The 20,426-nt window shown below is 36.4% G+C and overlaps 2 protein-coding genes across 2 annotated transcripts; one reads left to right on the forward strand and one right to left on the reverse strand.

Moving 5' to 3' along the window:
• Positions 1–2,729: 2,729 nt before the first annotated feature.
• Positions 2,730–6,329, reverse strand: LOC135674295 (beta-ureidopropionase-like). Its single transcript, XM_065184007.1, has 7 exons — positions 6,107–6,329; positions 5,627–5,734; positions 4,432–4,620; positions 3,976–4,203; positions 3,644–3,868; positions 3,182–3,561; positions 2,730–3,109 (listed from the first exon to the last, which is right to left on the reverse strand). Exons 1-6 carry the CDS (start codon positions 6,245–6,247, stop codon positions 3,193–3,195), a joined length of 1,260 nt encoding a protein of 419 aa, XP_065040079.1. The 5' UTR covers positions 6,248–6,329; the 3' UTR covers positions 2,730–3,109; positions 3,182–3,192.
• A 9,019-nt stretch (positions 6,330–15,348) lies between these two features.
• Positions 15,349–19,890, forward strand: LOC135674297 (beta-fructofuranosidase 1-like). Its single transcript, XM_065184011.1, has 7 exons — positions 15,349–15,754; positions 15,893–15,901; positions 15,997–16,868; positions 18,607–18,768; positions 18,841–19,076; positions 19,161–19,248; positions 19,326–19,890. The coding sequence occupies exons 1-7, from the start codon at positions 15,349–15,351 to the stop codon at positions 19,554–19,556; spliced, it is 2,004 nt and encodes a 667-aa protein (XP_065040083.1). The 3' UTR covers positions 19,557–19,890.
• The last annotated feature ends 536 nt before the right edge of the window (positions 19,891–20,426 follow it).

A 20,426-nucleotide genomic window follows, 5' to 3' on the forward strand; every position in this document is an offset into this window, starting at 1 on the left:
AATAATAACTTCTCTATAGTAAATAGCATAGGAGAACAAATAATAAAAGATCTCGATTCATGTATAAAAATTCTCAAGTCATCAATATCATGATTCATAAAAAAAATCTCAAGTTATAATTGAGAAATCAAAAGAAACATAGGAGATAAAATAGTAATAATACCGATATGATTCATTTAGATAGTGAATAACAAAAAGAAACATAGGAGATAAAAGATCTTGATTCATATAGAATAAATATCAAGTTATAAATATCAAGAAATCAAGATCATGATAATAACTCATTTAAATTCAAATCATCAAAATTATTTTTATACTTCAAGAAATTCATAAAAAAAAGATACAAATAGATTCATCAATCTCTTTTTCAAAACTCGATAAGATAGAGATTGAGAAATTTTCAAGAAAAATATATTTTCCCTTTTAGTTTTATTTTATTTTAATTTACACAATTGATTTCATACAAGCATACTCAATTCTTTTATGCCAAATCCATGCATATCATTTAAAAATGAAAAGCAAATTTCATCACAAAAGAAATCATTAAGATCAATAGTATAACATATTAAACAACAAAACATCTTTAATCAAAAGATTGAATTTGTCATAAATAATTCCTATGCCAATGATTTTTTCTTTATTATTTCGGTTTGTGAGCTTTGAAAAGTGCGGATCTTCGATCATAAGCTAGCATCCACAATCAAAATATAATCTTTTGCTCATAGTTTTTAATTTTAGAGATGTCTACAATGGTGGGTTTGTTCTAGGTACTTATTTAGCTTTGGATCTCTCATGGTTAGATCTATTTATCTTAATTTTTTGTATTAAATCATTCATGATTCATTTAGGAACCAAACCAATTTATATGAGTCATGCTTTTTAAATAAATATTTATAAGCAAAATGATTATATCTATTGTAAAAATTACACTTAACCTTGGGGGTAACATGCAATGTGAATCCTTTAACAAAAGTAGTTGGTTTTTGTTGAGTGTAGTTACTCACGAAGCTAATTTCTTCCTTTCTACGAGCATGACCCTTATTGGCAAATGTTTAATGATTTACTACCAATTTTAAAATTTTCTAATATTTGTGTTAGTAATACATTTTCATTCTTAACTAAGTTTAACTCTTCACATTTAGTGCAAGGAGTTAACATGTAATTATCATACTCATTTTTTAATTTTTTAAATTTATTTAAGAGAGAAACATGATCCTTTTTTAATATTTTTTAAATTTATTTTAAGCTCATCATACAAATTATGAAATGCATCAAATAATTCAGGTAAAAAGGATTCATTTGAGTCACTTACCTCGTCATTGAGTGCCATTAGAGCATAGTTCATCATCTCGCCTTCGTTAATTTGCTCATCGTCTTCGGATATACTCGATTCATCCCATATCATATTGAATACTTTCTTTTCTTCCTAGTAACTTCTTTTTAAGCTTGTTTTTATTCTTAAAATTTTATTTTATAAATTTTTTAAATTTTCTTACGAGGAGTTCAAAGTCATCGGTTCTTAAGTTCAAAGTCACCTATATTACTTTAAAACTCGGTTATATATATATATATATATATATATATATATATATATATATATATGATTTATTTTTCATACATATATAAGTTAGAGATATAGAGCATAGCATCTGTAACTTACAGATGTAAGAAAAAAGAGACACAGATTCCTATACATGATGAGTCCTAAAAAGGGGTGAACTATGAATCTAACACATGATAACCTCTAGATACCATATGTCATTATGACCTTCATGCTTTTAAACAATCACATAACCACCCAACTCCTTTCATCTCACCAAGGATTTCAAGAATTCCATTACCTGTAAATGAGAAATGCAGATCATGTCATAAGTATTTGTGAATGTCATAGATAAGTTCATGATATAGAGTTCTAAATTTCACTTCAGAAGCGTCTCTTAGATTGGGTTAGTAAAACTTTTAGGGCTTAGTGTTAGCTCAAGATTTCAAGCATAATGGAACAAAATTTAAGATTGGCCCGAAAGAAGAGAAGAAGAACATCAACAAACATTAGGATTTAGGATTTAGGCATCATTTGTCAATGCTTGTTGGGCTAACGTTGCATCTTTTGCTCATATCTAAGGTTCAAAATCTTATCAAAAAATTTTACACATAAAATATCATTATGATAGTGGTGTTACTTATCCACTTACTAAGGCTTGAAAATTCAAAATTTTATCCAATATTCTACAATATTAGTATGATAGTATTGTACCAGAGCTACTTATCAAATATTGACTTAAAATCCCATCCAATAAATTTTTACATCTAATATATCAGATTCATTTAGATTCACTTATCATAGATCGAGTTCAAATTATTTTTCAATAAATTTTTACCTAAAAACAAGAGTTGATAACATTACTCGACAAAGTTCCACTAAACTCAATAAAGATTGGTTTGAAACATAATTCAATGAACTTTTATACCTAAAATAAAATATTAATATGATAATAATATTATCAAAAGCTAAAGTTTTAAAACCCCATCCTAAGAATTTTTACTCCTAAGATAATAATTTCATTAAAGGTTAAAGTTTCGAAACCTCATCTGACAAACTTTTATACAGACCATGCTAGGATTAAAAATCTCATTCAATAATTTTTTATATTTAAAATATTAGTTTAGAGGGATCTATCAAATTCACTACTAAGAAAATACCAACTAATCTAGTTGGTAGAGAGTTTGACTACTGTTAAAAAGATAATAAGATGTTGGAATCAAGTTTTCACAACTTATCCTTTGCGAGCACACAGAAATGTAATCGAACAGCCAATTCCCTACTTCAACAGTCCAATCTCTGCACTCAAAAACCAACATGCTATTTCTCTGTTGTTCCATGATCATGTAGTCAAGTCCCACTTCTAAGCACTTTAGTTGGAACATTAACTACTCACATTATCGCAGGTTTACAGTCAACAAAGCACCATTAACATCACCAAAGAAACAATTTAATCACAGCATCGATCACAAACCTCAGTGCCAATGTTTATTCATGTGCCATTTGATACCTGTTGCAGCTTCCCATGTCAATGAAACATCAGGAACAATCGACCTGAAGTACCTAAATCTACAGCAAAGGAGGAAAATAAATCAATTGGTTATAAGAATGATAAACTTATGTGTAGTATGTCAGACGCACCATTTCCTTCATCAAAGTGGATTTCTCTTCTGCAACATGGGATCGACAATGACCTGCGGAGTAAAGTCCGGCTTTAGGTACTTAGCGAGCATTTCAGAATACAATTCGTATCGTGCCGTCATGCGGAAACCCCATTTATCTTTCAGTTGTCTGCAGAGGTTGAGATCCATGTCTGAAACCATTAATCCATCCCTGTAGCGTGAAAGGGAGGGAGTGCATGAAGCATCTGGTGCTGAGAAATGACTAGACCCATAGAAGTGACCAAAGTCTGAGTGTTGAGGCATCCCATCACCAGAAGTAAATGGATTAGGAAAGATTTCTGTGCCAACACGATTAATCGACCCAACAAAGTAACTGTTTGCAATGGCAGCATTCCGAGCCTGCAACAGAATGTGTCATCAATGTAGTTGAATCAACAGAGAATGTTATTAGAGCACTAGAAATGAATGCTAAGGAACAGACCTCAATAGGCCACATTGGTTCACTGAGTTCTCCGACAGTTGCAGAAGGGTTGAAGACAATCTCAGCTCCATTTAGCCCAAATGCTAACCAGTTTAAGGGATGGTGCCTTCCATAACAGATGTTTACTGCGATCTTCCCATAAGCTGTTTCAAACACAGGATGTCCAGTGTTTCCTTCCATATAATATGTGCTCTCATTGAAATCCCCAACTCTCGGTATGTGATTCTGCCAAAAGAGATGACAATATAGATAATATTTCAATGATAAGTACACAAAAGAAGTGTTTATAGCTGATGGTACAAACAAGGATAAATAGCAGCAGGCACGCATACCTTCCTATGAATGCCAATTATGTTGCCATGGTTTCCGATCACAACAGCAGTATTCCAAATGGTCTCCCCATGGTGTATATCCCTTTCAAGAATAGAATTCACAATGACCATGTTATATTTCCTTGCAAATTCTTGAAGAAATTGAGTCGATTCTCCATCAAAAGGCTCTGCAAATTCACACCATTTCTTCTCCCGAGTGCAGAAACAAAATGGCATCATCCATGCCTCCTGCAGTAAAGGACACAACTCAAAAAATGCAAGACAAGATAAAAATAAAATTATGATTTGGCAAGAACAAGAAGAAAAACCAGAAATTTAATGCAATGAACAATAGATATAATGGATGTTTTGACGATAACCAAGGGCACTTCATAGGGTCCAATTATATAAGGTGGTCTGGTGCATCTGAAATATGCCAGGAGAAGCTAATCCAATCAGTTTCTGTACAAAACTTACTTGTAAGCATAAGATATTGACACCAGAAGCTCCAGCTGCATCAATCATGGGTTCCACTTTTTGCCTAATAGCATTCTTCTGGTCCACAAAGTGTGCAGTAGTAGGAAGACCAATCGCATTCTGGATAAGGCCAACACGAACAATTCGTGGTTGCCTCAATAACTCTTTATCAGCATGAAAACAAAAGGCCTGGAAACAACAAAGAAAATTAACCATATAAAGGCAACAAGTTATGAGGACTCTTACAATGAAATACAACAAAATTGACAAACTTGATAGGTAAATGCCATGGATACAGTCATCTGAATGACCGACTATCGCTGAAATATTCCAAGAATTAAAAGTCAAAAAAATTGGAGCAAACATCTAAATTGCATTGTATAATAGGTTGTACAATACCAAATGTATTGTTAACCAGTCTTCACGCTTTCAACATAGTGTTTGTAAACACTCGACTGAGAAACAGCTAGAATATAATATATTATACTATGATTGTGGAGTAAACGTATAAGTTTGGAACGTTTGCAATATATGACCCTTGAAAATGCACAAAACACCTTTTTTCATTACTGTATGACCAATGGTTACTGTCAACGCTAACAATGTACTTCTTTCTGTATGACCAAGTATATCCTGCCTATTGAGTATTGTCATTTTGATTGAATAGCAGAATAGATGTAAATAAAGTTTTGGCCAAGCTAGTTCTCTTGAAATTTGACAAATTAATGCAACAGATGGGATATCCAGAGGTTACTAACAAGTCAAATTCAGTCCCAAAAGCTATAATATTGTCAAAGCAAAGAATCCAGTAACTCGATTGTTATGCATCAAGACTTCAACAAGTTACATATATTGCTGCTTGGAATACAACAGAAACAAAGGTGGAAATAGGGAACTCTGTCAGGATAAGATTATTCTCCAACATGGTAATGATGATTAGCATGTCACAGTTTCTTGACTTCATATAACATGCAGAGCATCCAGTGCCAGTGATATCATTTGCACAATGGTTACCTAATCCTAGTTTATCTCAAAGCACAAAATCTACATATGCATGATCAAACAAAGGGTTTTTGCTTCAGTAATCAATTGCAGCTTACAAGATAACCAAGCAGAAAGACAGCAAAATGAGAGAACAAGCAAGAGATATATTAACCAGGACATGCAAATCGACATATCAAAAAGCATTCTGTACCTGCAAATCAAAATCATGTTCTGCAGATAGAGAGATGGCAGCCTGAGGCAAAGCAACCCGCTCGAGATGGCGCCCACAATTCAGTCCCAGCAGCAAGCGGCTCACTTCCTGTTACGTAAAGAACAATTGCAACAGCCACATCGCATGTTAAAAGCGATCAGTTCCTCTCTCCTAACTCATCAACAAGAAAAGGTCTCGTATTCAACAGATGGATTCTCTCGCGCCCTGATGCTACTAGCGAATGCTAACCAGAATCTCATGCAAGAATTTCGTGGAGACGAGAATCTACTCGAGATTTAGACAGCATGAAATTATTCTAGTATGACTTTGTAGGGTAGACATCACATAATTTCTGCATTGTTTTGGCTAAACCAGCAAAAAATATCGTGAGACGGATCAACAAATCACGCCCTCCCCAACTCGGTGACATCGTCCAAGGATCATCGAATCCAATTAGAGGGGACAGAGGAAGAGCCAAACCTGGAAGATCTGGGGCTTCAGATTAGCCTCCAGCAGGCGATGGAGGGATTCGAAGCCATGGATGGATCCTGGCGTCGATCCGTCCTCCTCCTCCTCCGCCACCGCCCCTCCGTTCTCGTCTCTCCGCTGATGGCTTGCCATCCTCGGATGAACTCAGATCGGTCGTGGAGTATTGCGACAGGGGTGTCAGCTGCTGGTGAGGCGCCGACCGGTAAAACTATGAATGTGAGGAGAAGGGACGAATCTTTATGATTTATATCTGGCCGTCCGTCGATTGACTGATTCAAGGCTGGATGGAGGAGGTGTAAGATGGAGTTTGCTGTTTGGAACTAAACAGCAAGATTATGATGGTAAGTACGCGGGTTTATTTTTTGATGGATGATAGTGACAAATATTCCATTTCATCGACCCTTTTTCTTCTCTACTTCACTTTCGCATTAGGAGAGAGAAAGATGATGTAGGGTTACAGCATTGCCAATTGGAGTACCGATCATGATAATGATCATCATGCCACCTCAATAATTGTTGTGTCACTTTAATGATTGAAAAATGCACAAATGTGATTGACACTATAAGAAAATACACTTAACATTACAGTATAATATATTAATTATAATATATTATACTGTAATGTTAAGCCCTCTTCCTCTACTAACTACTATTATAGGCGACCTCTTTCTCGTGTTGCTGTCGATGGCAGTAGCATGCTCGCAACAGGAAGCCTCTTCCCTATTATATAGGCAACTGCCCCCTCTTCCATAATATGCTACTATTGTATTTAAAATCAATTTAAGAATATTTTTTTTTCCTTATTGATATTGTGTCATATTTGGAATTATTGTATTGAATATTTCTAATAGAAGCCAATTTCTCATACATCAAAGGAGTTGTTATGTAGTTCTGCTTTTTAGTATCTTTTATTTTTTGTTATGTAGACGCATGATATGATTTTTGTTTCTTTTTTAGTTGATGAAATATTATGAATAAAGGTTGGATTCTATAACGGTAAAAATGACGTGGCTAACACATCATCCTTATGTGGCTACGTGTTGGTCTTATCCCAATACATTAACTTCACATGGATGATGAATCAATACTGAATCATCACTCCCACATCTTTATATGAAGGGTGTGATGAACATTCGAGTCCAACCAACACAGTCCACATGATCAACTCGTAGGTGACACGTGGTCGATACAATGGTGACACTTGACTTACACATGTGATGCAAAATCAATCTTATTTATCTCTTATTCAAATAAATTTAATTAATTTAGAGGTTAGTTTGCATATGTCATATGTGAAAAGCATATACTTAATTTTGATAAAAGTATAAATATTATTATTAAATATTATATTTAATAATAATATAATCGTTCATTCATAATTCATTATCATGAATTTTTTATTTAATATGATTTAAATGATTTCAGTTTTTTATTCATTATACATGAAATTATTATTATTAAATTAAATATTTAATATCATTAAAGTTCTTTTATGGTTCAAACGTTATAAATTTGAATTAATTCTTGAACATTATGAGTTAGTGATGATAAATGTTGGGAGAACATCTATAGTCGAGAAGTGCCAAAGTTCAAGAAGAAACCTTTGAAAAAATTCTTGACAATAATAGTTGGAGATATACTATTTCGTTTTCACATCAGTTTTTATCGTGTTTTTAATATAATGATTTAGAAAAGCAAGTTGGCTTCATTGATTTCTATCAAAAAAATACTAAAAAATATATTTTTATAAATTTATTAATATTGTGCTACCTAAAACTTACCAAGAAAAGGATGACCTTTGTTTAAATTTGTATGTCAACTTGGATGTACTTGAATACTAGTCTTATGATTTTAAATATAAATTGGTAAGGCTGATGGAAGAATATTGTCTTCCTTTTGTGAATTATGAGCTATTATTGCAGTTAGTAGTATCATAGTATTTTGGATACTATTGCTATGGTTGTCTTTCATGAGATAAAAGTGCCTATGTAATTGAATAATAGTAGAAATATGTGGACTATTATTGTGGTTGTCCTTTACAGGTACGAATAGTTGTGGAACCACAATGATATATGAATTATTACTATAATTTTTATTTATAGAGAAAAAAGCATATATTTCTGTGGTTGAATTACCATAATAACATGTAAACATTTACGTGTAGTTACAAAATCATACCTATTGTCATGATTTCTAACCATAGGAACATATCTCGTTATAGTTAAAACTATAGGAACATATAAGTAAAAAGTCATAGGTAAAAATATAATTTGTTGCAGTAATGAATCATATCATCGACCACGTTAATGGATTTTTCATCGTCATGTCACTGTATGTTCCATATACTGAATTGAATTTAAATTCGAGTATCTGTGCAGTTAATTGAGTTAGAGTAATTCTAGTATGACTCTCGTATAATATAGAAAATATTAGCCCAGACGAACAGTATTGAATGAAGCTGTATGTCAACATGCGATACGTGAAGTGTGTTTGGTCACCACACTCAAAATTGAACCAACTTGTACACAATCCAATTGCCTATAAAATTGGCATTAATTCTTGCAGAATATAATTATTGTTGATTATTTTTTTACTAAATTGAAAATTAGTAGAGGATATATAATAGCAATCTTCTTTGTATACAGTTTTCTATTTTATTTTCAGAGGAGGAGATGGTGACTGTTTCTACTACAAGGGTTTAGATGTTTATATATATTTTTATACCTTAAATTCTAGTATAAAAATGTTATACCTGAATATTAGTAGTATGGTCTGGTGGCAATACTTATGTTAATTAAGGATACAAGATTTTATCCAATAAATTTTATATTTAAAATATTAATTCACTTATCTTAGATCAGTATTCAAAACCCATTCTACTAATTGTTTCATTTGCAAAAAGAAAGAAAAAAAGTGTATGTTCTGAATAGAATAAAATTGAGTGATTTAGAATTTTAAAAATATGTTTTGCCACTTGATACATTTTTATTCCATATATTCTTGAGTTGGATAATATTAACCTTCAATTGGGAGGAATTGGATGTTCCTTTGGGTTGGACTAAGTTGCAGTTCAATTTTGCATGGAATTTTGTTTTGGGATTGTCCAATTGTATCACAAATGGAATTATAGGTTTGGCTGGATTTAGTCTAATATTGGTTGCATCACTCTACCAATCTCCCATCTTTTAGGTATTTCATATTTTGTTACTACAATAAATTAAATATTTTTATTTTATTTCAATTATTCATCATACCTACTACTTTTTATAACCAAGAAGAAAAATGATGTGACTTAAGACCAAATTACTGTTACCTAAAGTATGTATTTATCTTATCTTATGTGGATTACTATTGCTGCCATACTATAGAAACTCTTTAAGATTATTATTATTATTATTATTATTATTATTATTATTATTATTATTATAGTATGTTTTTCTTATGTTAGTTCAATAAATCATGATACTTACCTGCTTCTTACGACCAAGAAAAAAACAATTAATGACTCTAGGAACAATATATGTATATATGGTATCATATGCAGATTATAAATACTGTCTTAATATAAATTTTTTAATATTATTTTCACAATAGTATTTTTTGTATTGTTTTATATCAATAAATCGTGATACCTACTTCACACGATAAGAAGAAAAAAATAGTGTCACTAGAAATAAAATACTATTATGAAAAACATGTATTCATAGTATCATGTCTAGATTACCTATATTGTTATAATACAAAAGCATTTTTAAGATTATTATTATATTTTTTTTCTTATTTTTAATAAATCATGATCCCTACTGTTACAACTAATAACAACAACAAGCCCAACTATTTGAGCTTAGTTACGTAGATCTTTTGTCATTGATATATAAAAGGTTATTTATTTATTTAAGTTCAAAGTACTTAAATTTTTATTTATAGTTTCTATTAAAAAATTTAAGTCTTCTCAACCACTTTTCTTACTACTAATATCAATTATTTCATATCTTCTAACTATAATATCTAGAAGTACCCTCAACATATGTCCACATCATTTTAAACTATTTTCTCTCATTTTATCATCTATCAAAGTGATATCTAGTTATTGATGAATTTTCTTTTTCATCTTTCCTAGTAAACTCCACACATTCATCTCAATATTCTCATCTCGATAGTATAAACTTTATATATATTTTTTTCTTAATTATCTAATACTTAAATTGTTAGTTTTATGATTGTCTTATAAAATTTTTCTTATAATCTTAAGAGAGTCCGATGATCATACAACACTTCTGACATCCCTGGTCATTTGAACTATAATATTTTTACTCTCACAACCAAGAAGACAAAATAATGCCACTAGAAACAAAATATTATTATTAAAAACATGTATTTGCTAATCATATATCATAATATAAAAAACTTTTTGAGATTATTATTATAATTATTTTCTTATTTTATTTTAATATAAAAACTTTTTAAGATTACTATTACAATAAATTCTTTCTTATTTTTCAATAAATACGATCCCTACTCTTACAACCAAGAAGACAACATAATGTCATTGGTAACAAAATACTATTATTAAATACACATATCTGTCATATCATGTGTCCATAATACAAATAACTTTTTGAGATTAATATTACAATATTTCTTATTTTAGTTCAATAAATCATGAAACCTACTCCTTACAACCAACAAAAAAAATAATGTCACTAAAAAATTCTGTTATCATACTATCACTAAAAAGAATAATAATAATAATAATAATACAGTTATCAAATAAAAACATAAAACTTCCTATTATTTTGTTTTATACATGAAGAACGAATAAAGAGATAAAATTTCCAGTTATCTTGTGGTCTCAAATGTCATAATACAAAAACCTTTTTGAGATTATTATTACATTTTTTTTCTTATTCTAGTTCGATGAATCATGATACCAACGAGTACATTTCTTGACATATCAAAAATCTTGGCAGGATTGGCCAACATGTTATTGTATCTTAATCTTTTCCTTGTCCCTCTCCCATAGACGTCAAACAAAAGAAACTAAAAACAAAATACTAAGGACAAGAGATCCCCTTGATAGGGAGTAGATTTCTTGACATTTCAAAAATCTTGGCAGGATTGGCCAACACGTTATTGTATCTTGATCTTTCCCTTTGTCCCTCTCCCATAGATTTCAAACAAATGCTAATCCCAAATCTACCATGCTTGGAGAATCTGCTGATGTGGGACTCTCATAGTACTTTATAGAATCGACCAACACGTTACTGTATCTTGATCTACTTCTTGTCCCCTAATATGTTGGACCATTGAACGATTGATGCCAAGGCTTCTGCGTTGAACTGTTGGCGTCGTATAAGAGATGAAAGCATTAGCTTTTCGTGCTTGTCCCGATGTTGACCGTGAACTATTGGTCAAAGACCTACAGATTGAAATGTCTCATTGGCCACCTAATAAAATCCAAGAAAACTATGACCAAGAACAACTGGTCCTGGATGATATAGTTTATCTAACGTGTTTCCTTGGTTCAAGATTTGGATAAATCTTGTGAAGGCCGACCTGCATGGGTTTATTCGGACAGCATATTTTGACATTGAACCCATAAGACAGGAAGAAGAATGTCAATTGTGCTTCTCTTTAATAGTAATCCCTACGATAAGGGCCGATGACTATTCTTACTATTCACATGTCTCAGATATGGACTGCTGACTGAGAAGAAAAAAGGGAGAGGAGAATAGGAGACGACAGTGTCTAGTTCATGACCCTTTTAGTTTTCTCTTATTTATAGAGGTTCTTTATCAACTTAATCATAATAGATCATGTCATATTAGGTATTGGATCTCCATCCAACTACCCAAGCTCTTAGATTAGTAGATCTCTACCTAATATTCTCTTATTGACTTTTATTAAATCTTATTCACAAGATCATGAGTTTTATTGGATATACAAGAAAATATGGGCTCAAACGGATATCTCATATGAATCTCTACTCGTTGTAACATCTACCATATACATGTGACCCTTTATGCCTAATCTGGCTTAGTAAATTATTATCTCCATAATAATTCATTCGACTCATTGATTGTGATTGTATTAGGTCACTAGGTCGCAGTCCCCAAACGATAAGGGGAATCCAATCCATTAGATTTATCTATCCTTAATTATTATGTATTTATTTATCCTTACTAGGTCATAGTCACTAGGTCGCAGTCCTCAAACGATAAGGGGAATCCAATCCATTAAAATTATATAGGAGAAAAGGAGTTATTAAGCATTGTGCCATCAGACTTATACGATTTCTACTCGAGTCTTGCTCTAATTGCATTCTCCTATATAACTCTTTTTCTCTCAATCTATGATCATAACTATGGATTTGACTGGGCAAGAATATATAAGATATTTCTCTCATAACACTAAGAGTGAATAATTCTCTATCGATACTTAATTATCGGGGGATAGTTTTAATTCTTGGAATAAGAAAGATTTGGATGTCAATTCCAGAAAACCTAAGGGTCTTCTCTTCTCCTTCCAAACAACAAGTGCAATAGCAAGATGACACTCATTTTTAGGTCGGAAAAGACGACAGTATCTCCTGGACATGAAACGGGCTATGATCGGATCAATCAATTGACTCCGTCCAACGTCACGTGAACGAATGATCTTATGGCAAGAAGATTGTACAGGAGTCGCTGCTTGGAGGGACTCATGGTGCCAATAAAATTACGTTCAAGAGAAGACAACTTGATTACATTCAAGAGAAGACAACTTGGCTGCGTAAGTAATCGACCAATGGCAGGAAGAACATGTGATGCTAGAATTTGATGCAAATTACTGCAGGGACAAGTTAGATATGCATTGACCATTGAATGACAGATGTGGAGGAGACGTCTTCAAGATGTGATGCTCTTTGTATTAGTATTAGGTCTTTTGGGTGGATGCAGAGCAGTTGAAATAGCAATGGATACACGTTATGTGTGTTCCTGCAGGCCATCATCCGTTGTTCGTCAGATTGTTAGGTGGAGAAAGAAGCGTTTTGTCTCTTTTGTCAGCAATTTCATCTAGAAAAGACATGTCAAGATAAACGAAAGATGGATTTGCATGGGGCCCGGTGACCTCAATAATTCATCGGTGCAACATTGAAGACTTTGTCCCAAAAAACACCAATATCAATATATATATATATATATATATATATATATAGAGAGAGAGAGAGAGAGAGAGAGAGAGAGAGAGAGAGAGAGAGAGATACGCCTATCCATTCCACCCTAGCTGTATTCACTTCACACATTTGCTGTGTGGCTCCACAAGTCCTTTTAATTGATCTCTATATGCTATCATTTAATATTATTGAAAAATTTAATTAACACTGATATGTTCTAGAAACTAATTATGATGATAAAAATATCAGTTTAATGTAAGTAAAACTAAAATATACCAAGCATCTTAATGTAACTCTATATCCAGTTATTTAAATATTAGTTAAAGCTTTAATAAACATTGATACTTTTTAAAATCTAATTATGATGATAAAAGAATGAGTTTCTCAACGAATACTAGTTGAAGAAAATATATTATATTAATTCTGCGAGGGAAAGTAAAATTGTTTTCTGAGCATTACGAGGAAAGATATATACAGAAACCCTTTTACTGTTTTATACTTTTCGCATGAATTGTCACTCACAGCGGATGATAGACGCTGGGCTAACTTTCCATGTTGAGATACGACTGTCAGATGGGCTTGTTGGTGGCCAACGAGAAGGGAATGCCTGATGGTTCCTTTCACCGAGATGAGGCAGCAAGGGCAGCAAGTAATCCCCTGTCTTGCTTGCCCATTCCTCCTCTCTCCTCTTTTCTGTACTGAATGCATACATGGAAGACATGCCTCCACGTTACAACGTGGACCCTCTCTCTCGCTGTCAACACAACATAGGAAGGAAACTTTGCTGCAAAGTTCTTCAGTGTCATGTCATTCCTCTTCTTCATGGAGTCTCTCAGATCTCTGTGGCCGAAAGTTATGGGAGAGAACCTATTCCCTGTATTCTAGTACGGAGTCCATTTCCTGGTTGGTGCATTATTGCCAATAATTGAATCGTGTTGGGGTTTATGTTAGCACATGGTGTTACTAATGTTGACTTGCATCATGTGATCACCGGCGCGTCAAGAACTCTTGAGACAACCATGACATTGATGCCGACACTAATCATGTTGAAGAACAAGGATTCTCTCATATTATTAAGATAGATTTGATTTTAACTTCCATCGAATGCATCGGAGAATGTCCTAAACATGTGGATGAGAATAGAATATTGACGTAAAATTATTCATGATACGAGTCAATTTCGATAATCTTGAAGTAACATCAAATAAATTAGAATCGAAAAGGCATTTAATCGTATTGTAAATTTGTTCTATAGATTTCAAAATAGGATGCTACGTTTGAAGTATTTATAGTACTTCTGAAGATTGTTGTAAGGAAAGATTTCATGTTGGAGATAACTTAGTTAACAACACATACTACAAACAAGAAAATTTAATGAGGTTTGATGATCTCACGTGACTTCTTTCCATAAAATTATAGTTATTATTATTGAATTCTCGACCAAGATAATGTAATTACAAAGCCAAATATCATAACCTAATGTTGGAACTTGATGTACAAAACATGATTACTTGTGAGTTTCTTGGAAGCAACTCTTCTATTGGTTTGACTTCTAAATGTTGTCAGTTATGTACACAACACCTGCGGAACTTTGTGTTACGGCACAAACAACAACATGTTGACCTATATGCAAAGAATCACAAGTTCAAAATTGGAGAAGGTGGAATTAATGGTTTGGAGAAGTGATTCAGGTGAGAAGTAAATGAGGGTGCAGACCAGATTACTTCTATTGTTGGCTTTGCTTAAACTAATCCCCATGTTTGCATCATCCGTGACTTGAAACGTGGGATGCGATCACCGCTTGGAAGAACATCCACCACACAAATGGTTGACGAGAGTAGAGAGTTGAAGACGCAGACAGCCCGTACTCCCTACCTCGATTTGTTTCCCTGCAAACCAATCTCTTTCGACCCAACCTTCCATCTCTGCTTGCCTTGCATTATTTTTTGGAATGCGGTTCTATCATGGCTTCTCATTATGAATACGTGCACACAAGCTCTTCTCTTCGTTCTACACCCATCTTTATTCATCTGTTCCTTCGTTTCCTCCTGCTTCCCCTCCCTCCACCTTCCATGCCATGGGTGTGAAGAATCTTAAGTCGTGGTCTTTCTCCTCCTCCTCCTCGTCCTCCATCCCGTGCTCATACCCCCCTCTTCTCCACCCTGACCATTCCGCCACGACTCCTTCGCCGAAGAGGAAGAAGTGCTTGCAGCTGCTCTCGTTTGCGGCCGGCTCGGCCGTGTTGATCCTGTGCGTCGTCGCGCTCGTGTCTTATGGATCGAACAGCGCGTCAAGGACCGGTTTGGATGGGAACCGAGACTCGGGGACGAAGCGGGGAGACTCCAGGGGCCTGGCGGAGGGCGTGTCGGAGAAATCCTCGGCGGCGATGCTCCGCTCGTCTCCGTCCTACCCTTGGAGCAACTCCATGCTCCTTTGGCAGCGCACCGCCTTCCACTTCCAACCTCAAAAGAATTGGATGAATGGTCAGCCATGTCCTCGCATATGAACCTGACAGCAAAATAGTTTTCTTCTTCAGATCATAAAGATTTTTCCTGACGTATGTGTTTTCTCTTGCTGTTGTGATTGGTTCTTGTGGGCAACTCGTCGTGACTCGTCATCAGATCCTGACGGTAAGAGAGCAGAGAGAGCTAATAATAACCTGTTTGATTGTAATCCTTCGGGAGTAGTGTTGGCCGGAAGCCAAATGGTTGATTCGTGATGTCAGGTCCGACGTACTACAAGGGATGGTACCATCTGTTCTACCAATACAACCCCGACTCGGCGGTGTGGGGCAACATCACGTGGGGCCACGCCGTGTCGCGCGACCTCGTGCACTGGCTCTACCTCCCCCTTGCCATGGTCCCCGACCGCTGGTACGACGCGAACGGCGTCTGGACCGGCTCCGCCACCACCCTCCCCGACGGCCGCCTCGTCATGATCTACACCGGGGCGACCATGGAGTCGGTGCAGGTGCAGAACCTCGCCTTCCCGGCCGATCCGGACGACCCGCTGCTGGTCCACTGGGTCAAGTCCGAGTGCAACCCGGTGATCGTGCCCCCGTCGGGGATCGGCCTCAAGGACTTCCGAGATCCCACCACGGCCTGGTATGTCCCCGCCGACTCAGCCTGGCGTGTCGCCATCGGGTCGAAGAACGACTCGCAGCACCACGCCGGGATCGTGCTGGTGTACCGGACGACGGATTTCGTGAGCTACGAGCTCCTCCCGGGCGTGCTCCACTCGGTGACCGGAACGGGGATGTGGGAGTGCGTGGACTTTTACCCGGTGTCGACCGAATCGGCGGTGGGGCTGGATACGACGGCGGCATCGGGACCGGGGGTGAAGCACGTGCTGAAGGCGAGCATGGATGACAACAGGCACGACTACTACGCCATCGGGACATACGTGGCGGCAAGCAACTCGTGGGTGCCGGACGACCCAGAGAAGGACGTGGGGATCGGACTGCGTTACGATTACGGCAAGTACTACGCCTCCAAGACGTTCTACGACCCGGTGAAGGAACGGCGGGTCCTGTGGGGTTGGATCGGCGAGACGGACAGCGAGCGCACCGATCTCCGGAAAGGCTGGGCTTCCCTTCAGGTAATCAAACAGTACTCTCTTCCCCTTCCCCTTCCCCAACCCCCAAAGATTTTACTTCTCCTTCTTCATTTAATCCTAGAACACACAGATAGAGATAGAGCATTGAAGGTCCTGTTCCATCGATCTGAATGTGACACTCTGTGCCACACTGGATGCGGAAGATGTTAGTCAATAGCTTCCTTCCTACAAAACGTTGAATAATCTCACACGCATCACCTAACTCTACATATCTTAAATGCAACAATGGAATGCACATACGGCACTTGTTTGCAAGTATCGTCTTTTCCTGATGAAAACTGGATTGTCCAGTTTTCCTCATCGCACGACCTTCACGCTCTCTTATCTAGCATCTCAACTGATAGTGGATGGAAGGATGGTACAGAGATGCTGTTTGAAGCATGAAACACAGTAATGGTCCTCTGCGTCACCTGGAACAATAAGGAAGGAGAAGAAGGCATCTGAAAGATATAGGCACACAGTAAAATGTTGTGGTTTTTTATTTAGCCCGCATTGTTAGAGGACAATGACATCAATCAGCATTGCAGATGAGATGGTCCTTTCATAGGGGAGAGAGAGAGAGAGAGAGAGAAATAATAGTAACAGTAGAGCAGACATAGAAGGAGAATGCAGTGTCCCGAAGTTCAGGCGAAATGAAAGATCCATCTCAGTTGATAATGTTCTGCCACCTCGCCAGTGGTGTCCACAGGTCTGGATTTGGAGAGAGAGAAGTTGAGGGTATGGAAATGGGGTTTTAACTAGGAGTGCTTATCGGTGGATCATAAGTTTACTTCACTGGCCCCAATCCCTGTTCTGAATGAAGACAAGTGGGGAAATAAGAAGATGAAGATAGAAAAGTGGGCTCTACCCCATTAAAAACACAGATATGATAGATTTGGAGATGATAGCAACAATCCAGTGAATCAACGAAGAGTGAGGACAACAGATTATCTAATTAGATTAACCTAGGGATTTTTTTTTATATTAAGAATCAAAATTTTCATAAAGACATCAAAATTGATTAATGTATTATTACATATGTCTCAAATTTTAATCCATATGTTATTCGATGTAATAAATTTTAAAATAAAAAATCATAAATTAAATTATAATTTTATTGAATTAACTTTGATCCAACCTCATATATCTTTCTATATCCTCTTTGTTTATTTTTGCTCTTTGTTTCACTATCAATATTAGGGTGTAGTTCTAGGAGCATTAATTTTTTTTATATTTTTATCTCTAAAAACCTGTATATATTAAATATTTATTACAAAATAATTTTATTTCAAGAATCATTATTTTAGAAATCAAGATATATTTATCAATTTAAATAATGATTAGATTGATGGACAGCAACAAACCCCCAACTGCCACCTACAAAGTCACATGAAAAATATGATGATAATGAAGTGACGCCGTGAACATCGACCATAAGGAGACCTAACGGTCTTAGTCCAAGTTCATGACGTGCCGGTGGATGCTAGATTTGACCCCATCACTACTCATGCTTTTCTTGTTCCAACTTTTCATGTCTTCTTCTTACGCAGTAGCCTTTTGCATGTGTCGCATGTCATCTACAAAAAACAAAAGTAGAAAAGCGAACACCTGCTTTTTCTTTGTGATAATGAAGCTTGGATTGGGCTGAGAACAACAGTCGCAGTATGTGCTCCACTGTAGCTCCACATATCAATCCTCATAAGGTGCTTTGCTCAACATGTGTTTGATGTTAATTCTGTAGACCGTTCCGAGGACCGTGCTCTTTGACCAGAAAACAGGAAGCAACCTTCTCCAATGGCCAGTGGAGGAGGTGGAGAGCCTGAGGTTAAGCAGCCAAGAGTTCAGCAACATCAGCATCACCGCCGGATCAGTCGTTCCACTGGACATCGGCAAAGCCACGCAAGTACGCAGCTTAAACTTGGTCGATCCACGGAGTTGTTTACTGGTGCTGTTTGTGACCTAATAAATGATGCAGTTGGACATCGTGGCCGAGTTCTCGGTGGACAAGGCGGCGTTAGCCGGTGCGATCGGCGCCGACGTTGGGTACAATTGCAGCACCAGCAGAGGCGCCGCGCAACGAGGGGTGATCGGGCCGTTCGGCTTGCTTGTGTTGGCCGACGAGGACCTGTCGGAGCAGACTGCTGTGTATTTCTACGTCGCAAGAGCAACTGACGGCAGCCTTAGCACTCACTTCTGCCATGACGAGCTCAGGCATGCACGCATCTTTCTCTTCTCGTATCTTAGCTTTGATTCATGAACTGCACAACCACTAAGTCTGCGAAACCCATAACGCAGGTCGTCGGAGGCAAACGACCTTGTGAAGAGGGTGTCTGGAAGCTTAGTTCCAGTGCTGGATGGTGAAATCTTATCACTGCGGATAATCGTAAGTTTAAATACTGTAACATTTTGAAAAGCTTATCATGATCATGAGTTGGGATGGTGGTGATATGATCGTTTCAGGTGGATCACTCCATCGTGGAGAGCTTTGCTCAAGGAGGAAGAACATGCATCACATCGCGAGTGTACCCAACCAAGGCAATATTCAGCAGGGCGCGGCTCTTCCTCTTAAACAATGCCACCGGTGTCGATGTCACCGCCACGTCGGTTAAGATCTGGCAGATGAACTCGGCATTCATCAGGCCATTCTATGAGCGTGATTCGGCCTCATCTATTCGCACTTCAAACAACTGAAGTTGCATCGAACTCCATCGTCTACAGTTCCATTAATTGATGGGCTCGGTGGAGAAGGTTGGGAACGCATGGTGTGTGTGTGTGTATAATTTGCTGTTGCGGAAGAGGGTGCTACGTAACTGCGGGGCTATAATTTTATTTCATTCTTACTTTATATATATTTTTTGAAGTAAGTTAAATTAATTCATTGGGCATAATAAGATGTACGTATGCCATACATTGGCCTATGAATTAATATTTAGCAATTCGAGATGGATGTAATCTCATCAGTTTTTTTTTTGTATTTTGTATTCTGCCATATTGATTTCTGAAAGAAATTATAAACTTTTTTTTACATACTGAAACCATATTTATCCTTGTGATCTTATAATCAACAATCAAAGTACACACACGGATATATATATAAGATTTTGGTGATCTAGATTACGGTGAAGATAAACAAAAAAGAATTATTTTCAAGATCTATTTTCTTAAAATTGAAAGTGCATCATTTTTGTTTTTTTCTCACCTTGGATTTGAGTTGAATCTGTCTCACTTTTTTACCAACAACTCGTGGCTTCATCCCTGCAGAGTTAGCCACGAGCCATCATAACAAGTCTCCCTTTAATGCTCAAGGAAAATATAGCGACATCATCGCTCAAACATGATGCTGGCACATACTTCATCATTCCTCTGTCTCTTCTTTATCCATGCACATACATTAAAGCCATAATGTTGTCCTCCACACGGTGAAGCCGCCGGTTTAACATGTGATTCGGACTCCGAAACGTTAACCGTTCGATCGACAATGGACGGCAAAGGCATGTCGATCATTTCCGTCGCGCCGCTCGTCCGCGCACCGCCAGTGAACATACCGCGTCCTGTTCACCA

Source organism: Musa acuminata, chromosome BXJ1-5 (genome assembly GCF_036884655.1).
Source record: "Musa acuminata AAA Group cultivar baxijiao chromosome BXJ1-5, Cavendish_Baxijiao_AAA, whole genome shotgun sequence".
NCBI classification, from domain to species: domain Eukaryota; kingdom Viridiplantae; phylum Streptophyta; class Magnoliopsida; order Zingiberales; family Musaceae; genus Musa; species Musa acuminata.

Excerpts from the sequence above, each read along its gene's own strand:
- LOC135674295 (XM_065184007.1), bottom strand. The coding sequence starts at position 6,247 with ATGGCAAGCCATCAGCGGAGAGACGAGAACGGAGGGGCGGTGGCGGAG. Across the intron at positions 5,735-6,106 it reads TGAAGCCCCAGATCTTCCAG|GAAGTGAGCCGCTTGCTGCT; the intron begins GTTTGGCTCTTC and ends TTTACGTAACAG. Across the intron at positions 4,621-5,626 it reads AACATGATTTTGATTTGCAG|GCCTTTTGTTTTCATGCTGA; the intron begins GTACAGAATGCT and ends TGTTGTTTCCAG.
- LOC135674297 (XM_065184011.1), top strand. The coding sequence starts at position 15,349 with ATGGGTGTGAAGAATCTTAAGTCGTGGTCTTTCTCCTCCTCCTCCTCG. Across the intron at positions 16,869-18,606 it reads AAGGCTGGGCTTCCCTTCAG|ACCGTTCCGAGGACCGTGCT; the intron begins GTAATCAAACAG and ends TTAATTCTGTAG. Across the intron at positions 18,769-18,840 it reads ACATCGGCAAAGCCACGCAA|TTGGACATCGTGGCCGAGTT; the intron begins GTACGCAGCTTA and ends TAAATGATGCAG.